The 22952-nt window shown below is 42.7% G+C and overlaps 1 protein-coding gene across 1 annotated transcript in view; it reads right to left on the minus strand.

Annotated features, from left to right (window-relative positions):
- PKHD1 (PKHD1 ciliary IPT domain containing fibrocystin/polyductin) overlaps positions 1–22952 on the minus strand; it is a 1684711-nt gene that overhangs the window by 379757 nt on the left and 1282002 nt on the right. Inside the window, exons 48-49 of the mRNA XM_069236642.1 lie at positions 15259–15436; positions 1207–1402 (exon numbers count right to left, since the gene is read on the minus strand). Coding sequence (XP_069092743.1) covers positions 1207–1402; positions 15259–15436 — 374 coding nt within the window. The remainder of the gene's footprint in view (positions 1–1206; positions 1403–15258; positions 15437–22952) is intronic.

Consider the following 22952-nt stretch of genomic DNA (forward strand, 5'->3'; position numbering starts at 1 on the left):
AAGCGTGAAAATTAATCAGGAACTGTACGTGAAACTGGAGACCTCCGAATGCGAAGTGCAATTGTAGCGAGGAGTGAACTGGTCCATTTTAAAAGGTTTCAGTCATGCTTAATTTGTGCCGGTTGTTGCAGGTGGTGCGCCCCAGAGCTCCTTTTTGAGGATAAGGACATCTTGTTCCTCATCAGAATTTGCCACAGAGTAACAGAGACAAGCAAAAAAAAGGCAGAAGTAACGAGGAAGAGACAGAAAAGCAGTGACAAAGGGAGAAAGTAGAGACAGTAAAAAACACGCAAGAGTGAAATAAAGACACACGAAGTGTGTTGGAAGAAAGACGCATTAGGTGGGTGCAAAGCTAGGCGGAACTGGAATTCAGCAACACCGCATTATCAGGTAGCTGGCGCTTAGCTCCTGCGGAAAACAAACTAGTGGCCCTGAAACAACTTTTTTTAAATACAAGTTAAACAGGATACGAGTAAGAAAATCATCAGTCCAATATCGCCTACCCCACTTCTCCCAGCATGGCAAAAAAGTATCCCTCTAACCTAGTGTATGATCCAGTGAAGTATGCAAAATCGAATCTGCGAGTTCGAATCGGCAGCGCAGAGTAACGGGGAGGACATTTCAGGGAAGACAGGCCTGGAGCAACAGCGCCACCTAGAGCCACATAATATATGAGGCATGGAACATTACAATGAGGATATTAAATATGGTCTGCCGGGAGTATTCTCATTTGTGGTCCTAATGCCCAACCAACCAATAGAAAACTGGTGGTTCAAGAAATCTTGGACTCAATCCCTTACGCATGAAAACTAAACATCAACGACAAGATGACGTGGACAATAAGAAAAACAAAGTAATTTTAATTACAGTCGAGGGTTACTGGAAGCGAACAGCGAGATTAGGTGTTAACATAGAAATACCTGGTATGCTACATTGCTGTAGACAACATATTATACAGTCCCTTATTGATTTAAAAAGGAAAGACTTAAACAGTGGGTCGCCATTGGAACAGTCTGAGCAGGTATGCGTATGTATGTTTTTGTGTGACGTATATACTACAGGTTCGACTCTCCACAGGGCCGACCTTACTGCTCTTTATTTTGATAAAATTGACACTAGTTGCACTGATAATTACATATCTTATTCAAGGAGTTGCGAAGGATCAATACAAAGCGCGGTCATTAGGAATACAGTGCGTCTACTTACCCAGATATGTTAGTTTCCTTATTTTCCTATCAAAGAACCAATCACAGCCTTTATTAATACTGGGAGAGGGCGGAAACTGAAGTGATTGGCCAGGTCGTCCTCCACAAGTGATCATTACATCCACATTTGATGGTAGGTCTCCATGCTCCACCAGCAAGTAATTTCCAGCAGCAAAGTTATCAAACGTGGCTGAGTACTGCATATAAAATATAGTACATAATCATTTAGAGATACAGCTCATGACGTTCACAAAGGGTCTTGTTAAATATGACCCATAATTGCACTCGAATGTATGACTAGATATCTTGAAACAGCTTTGTATCCATAGAGAAAGTCACAGATAAGGGTGCTATGTATTGCTATTCAAAAAGTCTAGCAAATATTCCATGCACTATTCTATGCATTTGGTTTCCACAATAAACTTGTGCATTTCATACATTTTTAAATATATATAAATATTTCTCTGTGGGACAAAAGAGCCAATGTGACATTTATAAAACATCGTTTCATATTTGATACACTGCTCTAGTATTTTGCATATTTTCATGAAAAACACAAAAGCCCAGGGACCTCGGAATCATCATGGACATCAAACTGAATATGACTACACAAGTAAACACTGTCAGTGGTTTGTACTTCATCACGCTGAAGAAGCTGAGTAAGATCTCAGAATGTCTCCCAAGCAACACCAGAAAAACTGTAACTCATGCCCAAGTCTCCAGCAAGTTGGAGTACAGGAACACCAATAATGCCAGGATCACCAAGCAACTCACCAGAAGACTACAAACCATCCAGAACTCAACAGCCAGGCTCATCGTCAACCTCCCACACAGAACTCACATCATACCACAGCTCAGTGATCTCCACTGACTACCTGTGCCCAAATGTGCTGATTTCAAACTCCTCAAACACACACATTCAAGGCACTACACAATTTAGGCCCCACTTACCTGAACAGTCGCATCTCCTTCCACCAACCACCCAGATACCTCCTTGCTATGTTTTGCATTGGAATGTGTATTTGGAATGCACACGAAATTCCGACGGCGCGTTCGAGCCATAGCAGTTATGGCTGGGCTTTGCAACGAGCTGGCGTAATGGTCGTGTGCTGTCCTGTTATTTACAAATATAATACATTTCAGTAGGTATTTATCGTGTCTTCATTCTTGGATGCAACACTCTGCTCTGCAGGACTCATACTCACAGACATCCCACACATATGTAGAAGCAGATCAGGGAGACCGGTGTTCTCTTACATCACTCTTAAAGCATAAAACAAACTCCCACTCCACATCAGAGGCTCCTTTCTGAAGCTGAAGATCAGGCTTATCAATTAACCAACCTACCTTGAGCAGGGCTAGTCACAGTCATGTGACCTTTAAGGTAGAAAAAGAAACTATTCTGCAAAACGTAGAGACAAGTGGACAGTGAGGAATCTGTAGTTAGTTATAGTACCCACCAGAAAGAGCGTTACAGAAGGTCAGTATCTTGTTCTTCTGGTGGATACTCTAACCACAGATTCCTCACCTTTAGAATAGATACTAGAGCAGTACCTCTCAAGGTGGCACATCAGTGATATTGGCTTAGACGTGAAGGTTCTGCGGGACTGAAAGGGAGAAAGGTCCTTCCCATTGGTTCTTACTGTCAAGAAGGTAGTGCTTAACGACCAGAAAAATGCCATGAACAAGTACTGTGCATGCCAATGCAGTGGTGACAGGCTTGGCTCTGGTGACGCTCTCTGTTTTTTGGGAGGCTAGGCTGCTGCCTCAGCCAGTGCATAGCAGATCTTCATGCAGAGGATTATCCACTATGACAAAGTCTTTTTGTGTACTTCCTTGCATTCTTTGCTCCTGAAAACCCCTCAAAAAGCTTCCTGTCCAACCAGAGTTCTTTGTGGCAATCAGTGTCAAAGCTCAGGACTCTCTTGGGGTCCAGCCGATGGAGTCTCTCAGCCTACTTTGAAGGGTGAGACAGAGAGAATAATGTTGGGAGGGCGAGGGATTCCCCAATGTGAAAGGAGTCACAACCTTTGGGAAAAAGGCCACCTGGCTCCTCAACACCAGTTTGTCTGGGAAAAAGGTAATGTAGGGCTGCTGCACCAAGACAGCCTTAAGCTTGCTCATGAGACAAACAGAAGTAATCACTAAAAAGAACACAACCTTCAGAGTCAGGAAACACAATGAGCAGCTATGCATCAGCTAAAAGAAAGTATATATGAGGAAAGTGAGGACCAAATTCGGATCCCGCTGTGGTATCACAAAGGGTTTCGGGGGAAATATATTTGATAAACCTTTTAGAAACCTCATCACAACAGATGATTTAAACAAGGGCACTGGTCCAGCAAATGCAAAAAGGCTGGCAAATAATCTTTAATGGTGCCCACCACACATTCTTGCTTGGCCAAAGACAAAATAAACATTAATATATCCAACAGTCTGGCTTGTGATGTGTTTGTGTTATGGACACCACAGCAGTCCACAAATGACTCACCACCTGGCATAATGAATTTAGTAGACACGTGCCATGCAGTAAGAATAACATCAGTAAGTGCAGGAGGAAGATACCACTGCTCAATCTCTATGCATGGAGGTGTAGGTTATCCCAGCGGGGTGCAGAACCCTGCCCTACTACTGCAAATAAGATCCTCCTTAAGCAGAATTCTAACAGGTGGAAGATGCTCATGGCAAGACGTTCCAGGTACCAAATTCACCTAGCCCAACTAGGAGCCACTAGATGGGCCCAGTCAATCCTGATCTTCTTCAGAACTTTGAGCAAGAGAGTCATACACTGAATGGCATACAGGTGTCCTTTGCTCCACTCCAGTCTTAATGCATCTCCAAAAGAAAGTGCTCCTGGAAACTCCAAAGCACAGACATTTGGACAAACTGGACACTGTTCATTCTCTATAGTGGCAAAATATTCTGTCCGGGTTCTCCTTACTGTGGGAAGATGCCCTGCACTACCTCGGGTGTAAATACCATACACGATCCATCAGGAGCCATGGGCTAAGCCTGTATGGACTGGCATTCAAATATTCCTCCAAGTGTTCAAGACCAGTGAAGTGCTATGATGTCCCAGAAACTCCAGAGGTGAAGGACCTCTCAGCACAGATCCCAAGATCCTACACTGCCCTCCTTCTTGCAGTATTACATTGCTGTGGTGTTGTCCATGAGGACCTCTACCTGCCTCACTTTGATGGATGGGAGGGAAGCCTTCAGTGCAAAGTGAATGGTCCACAACTCCAAAAGGTTGATGTGGAATCAGGAATCCACCAGGGACCAGAGTCCTGTGAGTTCCACCCCTCCCGGATCATCTTTCAAACCCAGCAATGATGCATGTCTCACTGCAGTCAGCTCTGGGTGGGAAAGGAAGAAGGATCTGCCATTGGTACAATTGTGATCTAGTAGCCACAGCTACTGATCATTTGCAGGTTCCTCCAAAACCTGGATGGAGTCAGAAAAGTTCCCTTGATGCTGGGCCCACTAAGAAGTCAGGTTTCACTGTAAAGACCTCATATGCCACCTGGCATAGTCAATGAGCAGGATGCAGAAGGCCAAGAGGCTAAGAAGCTTCTAAGCTGCTCTCATTGAGACCAAGGTCAGAGGCTCAAACATCAGGATCATAGCAAGGGATAGGCAGAACTTGTGGAGTTTCACTCCAGGGTGTTCCTCAGAGTTACATGAAAACTCTGCGAGATTCCGCAGAGTTCAGTGAGTGGGCAGAAATCGGCACGCCACGCAGCCTGGCTGATTTTTTAGCACTGACAGCTTGTTCTATGCTGAAAAATCAGCACAAACAGCATCACTTGTCACGCAAGAGGACGCTGCTGCTTCGGTTTGTTTTAGTGCCGCTCAAGTAGATTTTCTACTCGAGTGACAGCTTTTTCAATGCAAACAGCTGCGACCACCAGAGTTACGAAAATCTCACTGTGTGTTCTTCTACTGCCTGAAAATAGAGCTAGGGAACGCCAATTCTTGCTCGCCAACTTACCGTTGGCGAGCCGAGTGCGAGAAAAAACTCCACCAGGTGGAGGTCGGCGGCATTTGGCCAGAACTCCGCATTACATGTGAAATGCAGAGTGGCCAAAACTCTGCCAACTCCGTTGGTTGAGCGTAATTTATCACCCACTCCTAATCATAGCCTCAATGTTTAAAACTCGTTGTGATGGAGGGAAGGCTCAGAACTGTACTGTTTCCAAAATGGCTCCAATGAAAGGGAGCCACTGTAAGGAGTCCAGTGTGACTTCGGCATGTTAAATGTGAACCCCAACAATGTTGTGAGATGGTCCATGACTGACTTTAACAAGCCTACCTTCAACAGCCAGTCCTTGAGGTAGGGGAAAACTGGTGTGCCACGACCACCACTATCACTTTCATGAATACTCATTGGGCACAGGTGGGGCTGAAGGGGAGAACATAACATTGAAAATGCTGCTGGCAAACCTTGATCTGTAGGTAACATCTGTGAGACTGCAGGATAGATGAATGAAAATACGAGTCCTGCTGGTCCAGGGCTACCATCCAGTCACCAGATCCAGCCCAGACAGAACCTGGGCCAGTGTGAGAATCCTGAATTTGGAATTTTACAGGAGGGCATTTAGAGGGTGGAGATCTAAAATAGGATGAAGGCCTTCATACTTCTTCATCATGAGGAAATACCACAAGTAACATATAGTCCTAATTTCCAAGGCCAGTACCTTCTCTAAGGTCCCTTTGGGCAAGATAGCCTGCATCGCCTACAACAAAATGGCCAAGTGCACCTCTGGAAGTTGCTTTGATATAACAGAAAGTGTGGCAGGTCATAAAGGAAAGGAGGAGTATAGCACCTTTGAACAATTTGTAGGACCCATCTGTTGAACATGATCCTTTGCCACCCTTGGAGAGGGTTGTATTGCAAGGTGGTCATGTGCCACTACGGGCAAGCTGAAGTGGCTTGGAGGCTGCAGGTTTAGGGGAATGGGATGATTGCAGCCCCTCATCACTTGCACATTCCCTGTTTGAAAGGACTAGATTGGCTGTTGTAGGGGTAGGGGCGCATGATGCTTCCTGTGCACCAGCACTCTGGAGTTACATCACAGGGAACAAAATTGCTAGGGAATCTATCTGGCAGGTATCGAGAAGCCCAAGGAACATGCTGTGGCAGAGACAAATCTGTTGTGTCCCTAAAACAGGTGAGAGCTGTCAAAATGCATATCCATAAGGGAAACCTGGACATCTCACCCAAGTGTGGGGATGGAGCACCACAGTGGTCCTGACTGCCTGGTCCAATTAATCAATTGTATCCAGGCCAGATCTAATGATGTATTTAGCCGCACCCGGACCATCCTGGATGGTTTGACCCAAGAAGGTCTGTAGGTCTTCCGGGACTGCTGGGAAGATCAAAAGGGAGTTGTAGGTCCAAAATCTCAGCTGCACTTCTAATCACCACAGGAAATGGAGCAAATTCCTCAGTTGGTGGTCTGGGAGATGTGACGGGGGAGTCAACTCAGCATCAGGGGATGTACCCAGCCCAGTGACATCCTTCTAGTCCACTTAGAGACTGTTGTCATCATAAGGAGGGGGCAAGTCATCCCCATCATCTCTATCACCATCCCCAAAGGCTGCCTTACTCAGATGAGAGTGAAATCCAAGGTTGATGGAGATTCCCAGGGCTGCTACATGGCAGAGTGTGCTATCTCAATCTGACTGAATGGTGCATTAAAGTGAATTTGGGATGCAACCTCAGTCGATACATAGACAAGTTCAGCTCTGACTTGGACCAGTATAGAGGGTCCGCCACTAGTGCCGACAGCATTAGGGCCAGCGTTGAAGTCGAAGGGACTAATGCAGATTTCGAAATCAGAGTTGAAGTCAGTGCCGAAGCTAGCACGGAACCCAAAGCAGGGTCTAGAGACACAGATGGCACCAAGAAAATATCTGCCTGTGGTAACCCAACTGGAGACCCATTTGGATCCTTGGGGCCTGAAGGCGCACCAGAGGGAACTGGAAGTGTGCCAAAGATGTGCAGCATGGTCTTCTAAAGTTCTTGATTTGTTGCGACATCGCTGATGACTGTGTGAACTCGGCTTGCATTGGGACCAATTGTATAATCGGCTCCTTGGTGGATTGGTTGCAAGCGTGAGTGGCATGTTGGTGCCCTCGCACCTTTTCTGGAGTTAAAGAGTGGAGAGATGGAAAGAAGTCAAGCTTGGCCTTCTTGTGCTTCCTCTTTCACTTCAATTTGGACTTACTTGAAGACATCAACCTCTAAGAGGTCTGTGGTGCAAATGACCTTGGTTCGGATTCATGCTCCCAACTTTAAATAGGAGTGGAACTTGTGCAGTTTAGTTCAGTGTTTGGTGACGTACAGCTTCACTCCATGTTTCCAGATTGCCTTGCAATTCATGAGGGTGCAATTCCTCACACAACTTGGAGTTGTGTCCTGAGATCAAACACCAAGTGTATACCTCACAGATATTTATTTGCCACAGTCCTGACAAGGTGTAAATCTTCTAGTTTTAGGAGGGGACATAGTTACCTTGCACACTGGTTGGAGAATATTTGAGAAACCATCTTGTCAAATTGACATGGAAAAAGAGGAAAGGAGCGAAGCGCCAGATTCTCTTTCAAAGTGCACAGGGGTGGCACTTGTATGTGGGTCTGATAGCACTTCTGGATGGAACAAAGTCAACACAGGGCATTACCGTGCCACTTATCAGTGCACATGTGCACCCTTGTGTAAAAGTTTCCAGATTTAGTCTGATGCCTGGGGATAGCCTAAAGCCAAGGCATCTGTGGTTAGACATATCAACCAGAAACTATAATTCATCCAAAAATGCAGCAGCAACGTCATTGCATAATTCCCGTGACCCTTCTTGTACCATTTCACAGCTTGGTTTAGTGCACACCAAATTTTCCAAACCTAATTTTAATTCAACTCTTGTTTGACCTCTTAAGTTAGGTGAAAGTTGATGTAGGACTTCACTGACTTTATAGGATGTTTAAACCGGTCACAGATTTAAAGGATTTCCCACAGGACGTAGTCAGCACAGATTGATTTCATAAGTGCACCAATACTACCATCTGGCCTCTTGTCAAAAGGGTCACTCTTCAGCAGGTCCTGCTTATTTTAGAAAACAATACCTGGGCCACCCCAAGCACATGGGAAAGAGGGTGTAGTGTTTTGCTATCATGGCACCAGGACCCTTGCAGTTCTGGGTCTACTGTAGACAGGAATTACTCAGAGATATGTGGAGATAATTCAGGGTGCCATTTGCAGAGCTAATTCAACCTGTTATGCATGATTTCTATTACAATAATGAAATACTGGTATTTGGGGTGCATAAAAGTAGCATGAGAAGGCTCGTACACAGGTGTGCCAATTACTTGCTGATGCAGTCCTCGCTCTGAATGTGTGAGTTTCACAAAACTAAACATAATTTCTTTGGGCACATATTCTTTGATGGGGGAATGACTCTTGACCCGGATAAGGTGCAAGCGCTGTCATCTACCTGCCCCCCACAAGATGTAACCATGGTATAATCCTTCTTCAGCATTATTTGCTCAAGGTACATTCATGAATTTACTACAGTGAGTGCCCTGTTGAGAGACTTAACAAAGCAGAATGTCCCATTTCCGTGGTCTCCTGAATGCAATCAGTTTTAAAGAAATAAAACATGTATTTGTGATTGCAAATGAAATGGCCTATGTTGGCCCCAAACTACATACTGAGGTCAGAGCAGAGGCGAGCCCAGTGGGGCTGGGGACAATCCTTGCTCAACATGCTGGCCATCCATATTTCCAGAGGCACATTGTGGCCTATGCCAGTGGACACCTGTCTGAAACAGAACATGCCTACTCTCAGCTGGAGAAGGAGAGTCCGGCTGTAGTGTGGGCCAGCAACATTTTATGTGTTTTTATATGGGAAACGTTTCACTATCTTCATAGACCACCACGCATTGCTCACTATCTTTGGAAACCGAAAGCTAAGATGCCCCCCACATCAAGAAGTGGGGGTTGCCACCGCAAGAGTATGACTACGTGATTGTACACAAGCTGGGAAAACACAAAAAACACGCGGATTATTTTTCAAGAGTGCCGCTTCATCGCCACTGTTCGACATTTAAAGCAGCTGAAAAGTATTTCAATTTCATTGTGAGGTCTATCACATCTGCAGCTCTATCCATTGAACAGAATATTGCTTCTACCAAATCAAATAAAGACATGCTCATCGTCAAAGACCTCATTACAATGCAATAGTAGAGAAAATTATTCTACTTTTTGCTGATGTTGTGTTCCACAAATTCAAAAATGTACAGGATGAGCTAGCCATTACCCAGTGGGTATCATATTGAGAGGCTAGAGACTTGTCATTCCTGAGAGCCTGAGACAGCAAGTCACTGAGATAGCCCATAAAGGACATTGTGGCATTGTGCCCATCAAAAGAGCCCTAAAAGACTGACATTGACTAAAAGAACGAGTTGAGAGAGAGCTAAAAACATGGCATCTTTGTAACTGCTTATCCCCAAAGATGACACAGCATCCATTAGCAATGTCTGACCTTCCTGCCCATGGGAGACAGTTGCAGTAGATTTCTTCGGGCCTCTAGAAAATGGACATCATCTCATGGTAGTCATTGATGAATACTCATGTTTTCCTTTGGTGGAAGACTTATAACCAACAACTCATGATGAAGTCATCAAGCTTCTTGATGACACCTTTGCAGTTGAGCATCCCCGCTATTCTCAAATCTGATAATGGCCTGCCTTTCAATTGCACAGAATTCAAGGAGTATCTTATCAAGAGGGTAATTCAGCAAGCGTTGATGGAGGGAATTGATCTAAACCAAGCCCTGTGCCAAGCCCTTTGTGTCTATCAATGAACTCTTCACTCCACAACCTGCCAGCTTGTTATTTCGGAGAGCCATCAGAACCAAATTACGGCAATGGAACTCGGACCATTCGATAAACGCTGATAAGGTTTGTGTCACAGATACTTCTCAGAAGTGCAAAATAAAAACATATGTTGATCAGCGCCAACATGTCTAGAAAAATCTTTGATAAAGGGGACTGGGTACTGGTCAAACAGAAACAAAATCTGAAAACAGACACTCCTTTTGCTGTTGATCCGTAAGGGTCATGATGTGCAAAGGACGCATGGTGACAGTGCATCGTCCTGGGAAACCTATCACACAGGACTGGTCACACTTTAAACACCTACCTTGAAGTTTGTCAGCTCCTGAGATTACAAGTGAGGTGACCCCGCTTCAGTGTCCAGACAGCACATCTGAGACTATGCCACCAATGCATAATGATGGTACACTTCAGTTACCTCATACCACCCGATCTGGCAGACCAGTGCTAGTGACTCATTGAGGAAACATGATGCTAAAGTTGTTTGTACTTTTTATTTAACAAAGGGAGAGATGTAGTATCTTTGGTATTATGTGCTTTAGGACCCTCGTCTTCCTAGTGTGTCTAGACAGGAATTACGTACTCTGATGGGAGGTGTTAAGGTGTAGTTATGAAAGTTATGATGCATGCGTGCAGAGCGTGATAATATGGTGAAGAATAAAGACATCTGGTTCAGAGCTCTTAGTGTTGCTTATTCATTCCATGCTCCCCTAGGTGGGGAAGACACTACAGAGGGGACATATGCGATGACCCAGGGCACACACTTTTCAGAGTCCCTCGCTCCTGAGGAAAAATGTGTTTAGAGACATTTAATTTAAATGAAGCTTGCCTTTGTTTATTAATAAGGAGGAAGCTTACATCATTAAACCACTGTATAGTGCCAGATGCTGACACTGCTGTGTGATTTTTCACTAGAAGATATATTGTTTATATTTTAAAATCAGTTGCTTATTCACCTTTATAAAATGGAAGATGTATTCATGGGCCACATGTTTTTGCTCCAGGGTACACGAACAATATACTCTGTATGCAGTGATATGAAGTCATATCTTCATAAATGGCAAGTGAAACTAACATTCACAGAATTCATGGTGCTGCGAGCTAAATATCCAGGACAGACTGATAGTGACTCTCATGACACGGGCCCAGTTGACAGCTATGGCTACATCAGTGTACTGCTGAACAGATGCACACTGTGAAAATTGAGAAAGTTGGTTAAACCATTTTAGATAAATAGTGAAATGGATCCAATAAAATGCCATTGCCACCTGAAGAATCCCTAACAACAAGCTTTTTTAAAATTCAGATAAAAATATCAAGTATTGTATAATGTCAATCAGAAGGTGCCATAAATCCAAAGGGTCTGCAAAGCGACATCATAGTTCCCTGAGAAAAGAATACCTAAATAAATAAATAAGTAAATAGATAAATAAATAATTACGTTCAAACTTAAGTTCCCTTTCGTAAGCAGTGTCACACTGCAGCACAATGTGATGCAATACATTAGAGGGTAACTACCACAAGCTCGCACTCAGCACTGTAACACATCAACCCAATTAACTTTATGTTCATTTCTGTTTTTATTATGGAATTATATTGTTTTTGACATATACACTTAAATTTTATATGGCTGTAATTTTATTCGTTCCCTTGTTCACTTTTACGTCTCCCAGTATGGCTGATGACTAACTCTGACTGCACACCTGCATCACTATTACATTTTCGTATTTTAAAAATGGCGTTATAGCAAAGTGAGTCCCTGAATTTTTTGCTTTTGGAATACCCACTTTTGGAACTCCTCTTGCGGTCCCCAATGAGATGTGCACCCACGTGCCCGAACAGGCACAGCCACCCTGTCATGAAAGAAACAATGGAGCGAGGCCACAGATCAAAAGAATGCAAGCATCACAAAACCGCTAACAGAATATTCACTACAGGGGCCGAGCAGCGCCCTAGAGCCCCTAGGTGGGTTTTAGAAATGCATATTTTCTTCACTGTTATGACAATGAGGGGGCAAGGGCACCGTCAGTGTTTTTTAAATGCAGTTTGGGGGCTGCAAGAAGTTTTCACAAAAGTTGACCCTAAGTCTTTCCAGGGGCATACATCCCTGAGAGGCACTTATGTTTCTAAGCACGCCTGGAGCCTGAACTTTTGTATCAGGCTCTGGAGTCTGGGGACCTCTGTTGGTTCACCCTAAAGCTGAAGTGGCAGAACTCTAAAGGTAGAAGGATGAATCTGGGACACGTCTTTCAATACAAAAGCTTTATTGATAATGTTAATGATTGATGATGCAAGGTTTAATATTCCAATAATATTGAATGTTGGTACTAACCCCATTGATTTCAGTGGTGGGTTATAACATGTTTCATCACTTACTAATGTGGCAACACCATGAGCCAGTAGGCTTACCTTATTGATAATGCCCCTCTTGTACTGTGATATGGTGTTTAGTTTAGGTGAGAGGGGACTGTGATTTATGGTTATGGCTTTCTTCAGTGTAACTGTTCTGCTGGTGTCACCAAAGGGTATTTCTATCTACCTGAATGTGCCTATTTGTAAATTAATATGTATTATTTAGTAGTGTTCGTAATAAAGTATTTTTCCTTTTTTTAAAGGCACTGACTGGACAATGATTTATTAAGTGTTGTTGTTGACAGAGCTGGGATGTTTATATCTCAATCTTCAAGCATAGCCATTAAATAACCCCCACCACTGGACATATTGACCTGTTTCATCTCCATGCCCATTCGTCTTCATTTCCCCAGACATGCAAACATCCAACTCCAATCTCACAGTCAGTTAGAATTAAAATGCAGAGTCCACTGTGGTAGTTGGTACTTGACCATTTGCCCGGGGGAATGTCAATCTTCCTTTTCCAGAAAGAGTCATAATAGATGCTGGTGACAAAGTATAGGTCCAGCTATGGATAGCAGAAATGGGCAAGATTGATGTGCACAGTTAGAGGGCTATTGCTATTTAAACTGGAGAGAGTTGGAAGCACTGTTCAGAGACCGCATTTGCTCCCATGGATATGAGGGAATCGTATTGGTCAGATACAGCAATAAAGCTACTGTCATCAAGCAACAGATCTCTGTTGTTACACATTCTTCTCATCCATCTTGAGACTTTAACAGAGGAGCTCCTCATTTCCCATGACAGGAAGCTATGTTTCGAAATATTCTAGTTACTTTGTGTCCTGTTCAATCTCCCTCACTGGATCTCTTGGCTTATACTGCGAACTCAAAACCATCAAGGTTCTGCATGACGTTTACACGTTTAGGGCTTTTGAAGTTGATGTATTGACTTCATGGATGTCTCAATGCCCTCGTACCTTTTGCAGTGAATATCAGATTATTGTTCAAGATTCAGTAGGAATAGATTGTAATTGTTCTAGTAGTTCCCTTCAACATACTCAGGATGTGTTTGCCACTTTGCAGATATTCGCAGTGTAAAATGTGCAGAATATCCCACCTAACATGCCTCTGCTTTGATTGAAGACCCCTAGGAGAATGGATCAAGCACCTAGAGTTTTGGCTTGCAAGAGTGGACATTATAAGGGTGGAATCCTAAGGAAGAGGCTGCCTAAAGATCCAGCTTTATGAATGTAACCAGCCACTTGGTCCCTACTTCAAAGGTGTATTTGAATCATGTGCCTCTATTCAGAAATAGTATATAGCAAAGGGCATTTACTTACTTGAATATGTGACTTTCAGGTGTTTTTCTAATTCCTATTGGATAGGTTTTTGTGTGAGCTGGCTATTAGCGCACGGAGAACTGTCTGGGGTGCCATTAAGGCCCAGAAAATGAACCACAGAAAAAAAAAGATGTTTAAGGGGGTTCACTGATCTACCATGTAACCCACTACTTATTCTTGTGATCTCCCACTAATTCTTAAGACTCTAATGCTCCATTGCTCTAAACTGTTTTATGACTTTGAAATTATTTTTTTTTTAAAATTAAAGCTACATTTATGGTGACTATGCCCATGGCCCAGTGGGTTAGGGAGTTCAGAGTCTAGAGAGCCATTTATGTCAATGTATCCAGATATGGGTTGATTTGTGCTTATTCACGTTTTGCTCAAGGTCACCTCAAACTCATATAGAACTCGAGAGATCGCCCTGGGAAGCCACAGATTGGATACACATCATATTCTTCTAGTCTACCTAAACAGTTCTGGCATCTTCTAGAAATCAGGCAAACTTTTACATGTGGGTGTTCTAGTGAAAATAAAATCCTTCTTTAGTTTCCGTCACCCGGGGGAGCAGACTTACACCTACCTTGGCCTGCTCTCTGGCAGATGTCCTGTTGCCTACATTGATAGAGTGGAGGCTCACCAGTTAGGCAACCCCATGGCTAGGTGTTCAGTTATTTATTTGGCTCAGATTTGTATACCTACTACAGAAACTGGGGTTTGGATAGAGATAAAACAAACTTTTGCTTTGGATTACTACATTCTTTATTTGCATAATTAAATTTCTAGGTCTATCTTTGTTGCAATCCTGTGACCTACGAGAACATCAAACCCATTTACTACTTTGATATACTTCAGTGGTTAGTAGTGTGTTAGTAATAGGAATAAATACCCAGAAGTAATACCTTGATCACTTATCTGTTATCATCATGTCTGTCAGTCCTACTTCCTCCATAAAAGCTGGTATGAGGCGCCAACCTGCTCTGTTCTCTTCATGCATCGTTTGCTTGAATAGTTTGCATGATGCTGGGAATGTCACCCTACTTTATGGTACCCCAGGGAGTGGGTGGGTGGATACACTTAGCACATATAATGGAGTCTTCTGTCTCTATAGTTGAAATTCACCCAGGTAGTGACGACTGTGGTAAGAACAGGGCTGCAAGTAACAACGATTATCTCTAAGTGGTCAAGGAATTCCCCACCATCAAATTCCATACACACAAACCAAATGTGGAGATGAGAGGTGACATTGTATTTCCCAAAGTATTTTTGAACTTGGTGTTAAAATGATAACATAGATAGTTTCCTACCATCATATCATCATGTTGGCCTAGTATTAACATAATATCGTTCAACAGGAGGCCAGAAATATGATTGCAAAACAATTCATTCCACTTAAATAAAGTTGTGTGATTTCTAATATCATTTCAGCCTTGTTGGCAAATGCATTTTATGGTATTAACCACATTACCTGCAGGTGACGTCTGGTTGACGAGTCATCAAATGCCAGTGTGTAGGTCTCCCCATCCACCAACAGAGCCATCCAGCCAAACAAGTTCGACAGTGTATCGTGTACGTAATTGGCAGTAGTCGTTTTATTGCTACTGTCTGTCATTAATAAATAATATTCTTTATCTGGTGCCATAATTCTGGAAAGTAAAAAGTGAATAAGTAAATAAATTAATAGATAAATAAATAAAATGAAATCTTCCCTCGTTCTAAATCAGGATGTTAGTCTCAATAGTTTCTGTGCCAATTCTTCGTAACCCCTGACTGCCATTTCATGAGCATGGGTGGCCAATGGGAAAGTCATTCGCTTGCAGTTAAAGAGTTCCAAAAAGCCCTTCTGTGTTCCGAGGCACCGCTGAAAGACATTCGCCCCCCTCAATGGCTGACTAATAAAACATGTCTGGCACCGGGGTCAGCGCAGCTCGGAAAGGGAAGCAATTTGAGCGAAATGAAACAAGACAACACGCGATCCTGTCGAGTGTCGGGTACGAGTCGCGCGCTACCCCCTCCGTGCGTTATTACGCACCAGTAGAACCCAACGTGCAAGTTAAAGTGCACAGCTAATGGGATCCGGGGATCATAATTAGTTCAATTTCGGCTCCCCCTAAATATCCACCAATATTCGTTTGCCCTAAATACCTCCCGCCTACCCCCCTGCAGTGGTAATGAAGCAGACGAAGGCAGAAGTGTTTCCAATTTGAAGACGCCGAGGGAGTCTGCATGGATCATTAGCAGAAGAGCTTTATTACCGTCAAAGTGTCCCTAAAAAACACAACTTTTTTGCATTTTTTTTTCTAACAAAATTAGGTATGCACATTTCTAACCCACAAACGTTCTCTCCCTCGTACTTAAAAATACTCGGAAGCAGAACAGTCATTAATAATTCAATAATTTCCCAAAAGGAGAGATTTTAATTAAAAAAGCCATTTTCGTTCAAAAGCAGCCATTTCAATTGTGCTTTTAAATTGTGCTTTTAATTTACATGTCACGATACTTGTGCTAACTGTAATTTAGTATTAAATTGAGGAAGGATTTGTTCAATCGCCAGCAACGTATATTTAGTGTTTACTGTCAGTTTACCTAACCTAGGGGTCCATAGCCTTATTCATTGAGGCAGCTGAGAGGCTTGGCTAAGAAAGCCTTCAGTTCTTTATAATTAAATTATGCAAATACTACCCGTGACACAACATGCGTCACGTTGACCTGTGGCATTGTCTAGGAACACAGGTCAAACAAAGAGCGGGCCGCCATGACACACGCATGTCCTAACTATTGCCACGTATTACTTCCTTTTAAAATCCAGCCCTCCCAAGCCTTGCATGTGGCGTGAACCGGTTTACGTTGTTAATTTATCACGTGGTGAAGTTCTGCAGTTATAAATTGTAGAGTTTTGTTTATTTTTTTGTTTCTCAACTAGAGCATCTAAAGCTGTTGGCTAAGATTCTCAATTCAAAGATTGCAGAGGTTTTCGCTTTACACATATGCTTATTTAAAACTTACCAAATGCTATACATTAGATATACTTTGCAGAACATTACAGATTAGTCGCATTTCTTGTTTGATTGACTGGCATGCCACTGTATATAGACAAATTCTGCAAACGGTAAATTTGCAGAGAAGAAAATTGTAAATATTTTCCTTTGTGCAATGAAAAGCTCTACAAAAGGAATACCATTTTAGCAAACAATGTGGATACATTTCTAAGTTTAGGCTTAGTATAACGTGAAAATTGTATCGAAATTATGTGAAAACTATTTCAAAATGCACAAAAATGCTGGGTTGAAAGCAAACCAGGAAACTTGGCAAATAAGAAAATCAGAACGTTTGAAAAAAATAACTTTACAGGGGAAAAAACGTTTGCACACCCCTACTTCTGATTGATGCTATTACGTTAGAATTCCAGGGTTATACATTTAGATACAGAATTAAACCACAGAAAAAATAAAATAATTCTATTTATAGAGAGATGTTTATCATCAGCAGCCCTAACACATACATGCCAATAGAACCATGAGGAGACTTAGGGGCAGATTTAAGAAAAGTGGCGCTGCACTCTTGCACCCCTTAGCGCCCCCCTAACGCCACCATGTGTGCGCCGTATTTAAAATATGACGCACCATGGCGGTAGTTAGGCGACTAGCATCAACATTTTTGATGCTAGACTAGCACTTTGTAGGATTAGCATCAATTTTTTTGACACTAATCCTGCAAAGCTCCCAGAGTCCGATTGGAAACAATGGAAGTCACCTTTTAACACCTGATCTGAGCAGGCATTAAAAGTGCCGAAAAAAATGGCGCAAAGAAATATCTTAGATTTCCTTGCGCCATTTGTTTGGCCCACCTAAGGGTAGAACACCCCCTTTGCATACATTATGCCCGGGGCAGGCAAAATGTAGCACAAAGGGTTACAAATTGGAGCAATGCATGCATTGCGCCACTTTGTAAATATGGCACAGTATTTTTGGCTTTCTAATGCCACATTAACGTAAAAAATATGCCCCTTACTGTTTTTTTTTTGTTTTTTTTTAGCCACAAATTACTTTATTTTAGCTGTCTCTCACCTGAAATTGCATTTGCTTCAATGTATAGCAATGGGGAAAATGAAGTCCCTTGATTTCTTTGTTCAAGTCACCCTCTTTCTTGTTTCAAAATGTTGGCATGTATGTAACACATCTTCATAAGCAAAATAAGATATTTCCCATTGCAAAGGGACACAGCCTATTTACAGACAGAGATGTAACACGCTTCCTTAAAATACCACTTAAAATTCCACTAGCTATCTAGTAGAATGGCTGAGTTTAAAGTCTTCATTCAAAGTGGCTCGACATACCCCACTCTCAGAATTACTAGTAATTGTAACTCTAGGGCTGGAGAAAATCCAAGGTCAATTCAAATTGAATCCTGAGGGTCCCTTTTCAAATGAGGAATTACCTGGGAACTCAGTAATTCTGGATCTGATTCTTTAGTATTTTTTCATTTTCAGAGGATGTTCACACAGAGATTTCAGCTGCTTTCTGCATCCAAAACTTTTATTTGAAAATAAACAGATCTACAGAAAGACTAAAGACCCCATAATCCAAAAGAGGCCAGTACTTAGTATTATCTGGCCTATCACAATTAAGTGGCCTTTTGTAATGAGGGCCTTAGTCTTGAATTTCGAGTGGGTGATGAAAATGCAAGATTCAGAGTAATATAATTCAAAAATGGCATCAGCAACTTGCCAGTGTTTGGTGTGCCTGATCCTAAAATGGGGCTAAATAATGGTGCAAAGCCTACTTTGCACCATTATTTAATGCCTGGGACAGACCAGGCGTTAGGGGACCTGTGGACCCATTTTCATGGTTAAACACCAAGGAATGAGTCCACAGGTGCCCTCCTCAGGAACACCCCCATCCATACCAGACAGACACCAGAGGATCGGGGACCCCATCCCAGGTAAGTAGGGTAAGTATAGGTAAGCATTTTATTTAACTTAAAGTGCCATCAGGGGCCCAACTTGGGCCCCCTTGCATGGCACAGTGTGCAATAGCCATGCCCAGGGGACACTGGTCCACTGTGCTGGCCACTGGGGTGGTGGGCATGACTCCTGTCTTTTCTAAGACAGGAGTCATGAGGTATGGATGGTTTTGTGTCATAAAATGAAGCTAGGCTAGTTAGAGGATTTTTTTTTGCCTCTAACCAGCCTAACAATATTTTTTGGTCAAAACCCCCTTCTCCCATACTGCCAGCCCCACCTGGCTAACGTAAGTCTTTTTACACTAACCCACCCTTTGCACCGGCTTGCGCCATTCCATAAATATGGTGCCCAGCTGGTGCTCAGGAATGGCGCAATCCAGTGCTAAAAATTGTGATGCAAAACTGCGTTAGTGCAGTTTTGCATCAAAAAGTATAACTATGCTCCTAAGAACGCTGAGTTTATGCTATTCCTACCTAATCTCTACCATATGAGGACTGCAATACCAGTTTGTTTTCTATGGTGAAGGATATCAACAAGTTAGCAAACCTTGCAGTTTCTATGTCTGTTTCTTTCGAGGAAGTTCACTCACCAGATCCCACCAACAGATAGTTACAAGATCAAAAGGCGAGGTTACCCCACAGCTAATTTTCCCATCTGCTCCAGCTCATGTATAGTTTAAGCCATGCATAATTCATAAAATGACTTTCAATACTTGTTTGAAGTCATCCAGGTGTTGTGGAACTGCACTGAGTTCCATGAACCAACAGGTACACTTTATGTCAGGCACAAAACTTGACAGCAGCCAAAGAAGTGATTATTCCAGGTCGATCACAGATATGAATGAGCTACTGGAGCAGCAAAATATATTCCTTCATTATCCATTCATGGGCGCTGGACTATCTGAAGGTGGATTGGAGGGTTGTGTCACTGATAAAACCCCCTGGTTTTCTGTTCATGGCTCTGGTTATAGATTTTAAAAGTCTTCTCACAGCAGGGCACATCCACTTAGTACCCAAAGTGAAACATGCATGGCTCATGATTAAGTGCTGCCATTTTTAAAAAGACCTGATTAGATCCAGCCTCCCCGAATGGCTGTCCTTGGTTTCAGTCCATCCATTCATGGGCAAATAATTGGAGAAATGGATCACTTTCTTCAGATTTAGGTCATACTTAGGCTGGAAATCAGAATGGTTCAGCTGGTCCAGGCAGGTTATGTATACAACTGAGCCAGGTTTCTATCCCACCACAGTTTATTAGCGTCTAGTATAGCCAATAAGAATAAATCAAGGCATTTGAGTCCCTTTACAAAATGAGTCATTATTCTGTTTCCAGCGAGAAACTGAACAAGACTACAGTTCATTAGGTTTCCGGTAATTACACCATCAGGAACTTTTCCGACTTTGTTAATTCTCAAAGTGGTTGAAAAACTCTTCCCTCCCTGGCAGCAGTCTATCTTCAGATCAGGGAACTCGGCTTGCCAGTCAGTCAAGCAGCTTATACTCCTCATTGGTTCACTTCTAGCTTCACCCCAAGTGTTTTTTCTCAAGGCTCACTATGGATAGATATTTATCCTAGAGGATGCCATCACTTAGGAATGTCTGCCTCAATACCACAATAAAAGGGCCATGGCGATGGATCATTTTTCTTAGGGTCACAGGTGTGTTTCTTTTTAATTTTTCTTTGACTCTGATGGTTGTGGTAAAATGATTCAATAGGACAGTATGCAAGTAATGTGATTGCCTCTCCCTAGCCTTGGAGGTTGCGATGCTCACTTGTTTGGAAAATAGTAACACAGGGTCCACTGATCCCGAACAAGTCCACATCCCATTTTCCCTTTCTCACTTGTGAAGTCACCTCGTGGCATGAAGTTGAACAGCATACTGGCTGTCCCAGAGCAGTGTGATTACTAATTATTACATTACATGTAAATATAAAACATTATAAATGTCACTGATTTAATTGTGAAGGTGGCGTATACAAAAGAGTATCCATTGTGTCATGTGATCAAGTACCCAGTACCAGCCCCCCTTCAGGGCTTCTACACCAGAGGAATAATTACTTCTTAGGAAAAGCCTAATGGTGTGCCCTAATTTGGCATTTATATTATAACAGTTTGGGCATTATCTAACAGCACAAATGAGCACTAAACATAGTCAATGGATAGATGTTTGGTTTCTGACAGAGTGCTCAGCTTGGTGAAGGTGTATTGTTATAGGTTATGTAGGGAGGAAGGTCCCATCTGCTGCTTCCAAGTGACAACCTGCACCTTAATTTATTGCTCTGGAAAACCTGGAATGTTGTTATGTAGCTGACCTGTCTCACAAGCATCCTGACATGATTTACATAAGTGCATTATGTTGTTCACTGAGAGAATGCTGTACTATGTTGAGCGATAACGCTACTCTTTGGACTTGGGTGGCTGAAACGTGAACATACTAGTTGATTTAGACCTTTTTATCTGACTCACTGTGGGCAGATTTATGCTGACACCTCATAGCTCTATAGTAAATATATGTAATATTTCATGACAGACCCCTAGCTTACCCTGAATGCACGTTGTGTGCAAGAAAGGATTTGGGTACATGAGAGGGTGGTACAACTAAGCTTCACCTTGCATGTCACCTAGTGCTGTACTGGTGATTGCCACCTCCCTCTAAGATTTGTTGTGAAGTCAAGTGTATGTTTCTGGGTTTAAATACATGTACAGTAAATGGGTAGGAAAAAGTGTTTATTGTTCACTGGGTCTGGAGCAAGCCAATTCTACTTCCAGCAAGTTCCTCTCAGAGCTGACAAGAGCAAAACCTAAACAAATAAGCAACCAAAAGGTAGGATTGCCCACCCTTTTTTTAACACAAACTTTATTGTCATTTAGGCAAGATATAACAGTGCCGTTATACATTTGATCTTGTTAGTATATATTGTAATAAGTAGGTAATACAGTCCATGCATCAAGTATATATAATAAAGATACAATGTTAACAGTACAGCCTAACAATGCTGTGGACTGTAGAACCATCCCAGTCCCTCCCCCCAATACAAAAAAACCAAACTTCTGACTGTCCGATTCGTAAATGACCAATGTATGGGGCAGTAATCCTAATAGGCGTGAAGGAGCATCGCTGGGGACAGTGGAGGCTTCAGAGACTGCGTCTAAGAAGGCTAAGTTGGAGTAATGTCCCACTGGTGTTGGGGGAGATGGGAAAAGGTAGTACGTTTGCCAAAGTAGTCAGGTAAAGAGACATGGGTTCAAACAATCCCAACAACCTGGTGTTTATCTGCTGGGAATTAATTGCCCTCAATGCTCCCCCTCACTATCTTGTGCCCGAAATGATTCTAATAAGGTGTCCCATTCCATTGACATCGGTTTTCATCGTAGCCCTAATTTTTCTTCCCAGCAGAGTGCCATGCTCTCTGCCTGGCCCCAGTGCAATGCCTCTTCCCGCCAGTAAGTGACCTGGGGAGCCCAGGGTGATTTCCAATGCTTATTTAGTAGTTGTTTCACTAAAAGCAAAGCCAAGTCTATGAAGCGTGAAGTCACTTTGGAGCCTCAGGGTCTGGGATATAATCCTAATATGTATTGGTCTGGTGTTTGCTCCAGTGTAATACCCGTGAGGTCCATCAATTATGCCTCTATGCTAGCCCAATATTCTGTGAGTGAGGGACATGTTCATAGCATGTGTGTGAGGTCAGCATCATTAGTGTGACATTGAGGGCACTGGGCCGATGCGAAGGGTAGATTGTATTAGAGAAACCACAGAAGCAGACCTGGACATTGCCAGGCTGACCAACAGACTGGCCTTAGTGAGTCAGCTCTTGGAAACAGAGAAACAAATAAAAGAGTTGGGTTTAAGACCCATCTATGGTGCTAGCATACAAATGTTGAGGGAGAAATCTTTCAACATCAAACTCCCAAAAGGAGTTGTCCCTCCCTTCACTGAAGGGGATGATATAGTCAAATGGTTTTCTGCCTTTCAAAGAGCCTGCATTGGGTGGGAAATTGAGTAAAAGCATTGGGGCACACTGTTGTGGGAGTTATTCTCAGGAAAGTGCAGGGAAGGGCTCCTGACGCTGAATGAGGCAGATTTTAAACCCTGATTGAGGGCTTTGGATTTGCAACTGAAGAGTACAGAATAAAGTTCAGGGAGGCTCAAAAATCCCAGAGCCAAATCTGGGTAGACTTTGTGGACTATTCAGTAAAA

This window comes from Pleurodeles waltl, chromosome 5 (assembly GCF_031143425.1).
Source record: "Pleurodeles waltl isolate 20211129_DDA chromosome 5, aPleWal1.hap1.20221129, whole genome shotgun sequence".
NCBI classification, from domain to species: Eukaryota; Metazoa; Chordata; class Amphibia; order Caudata; family Salamandridae; genus Pleurodeles; species Pleurodeles waltl.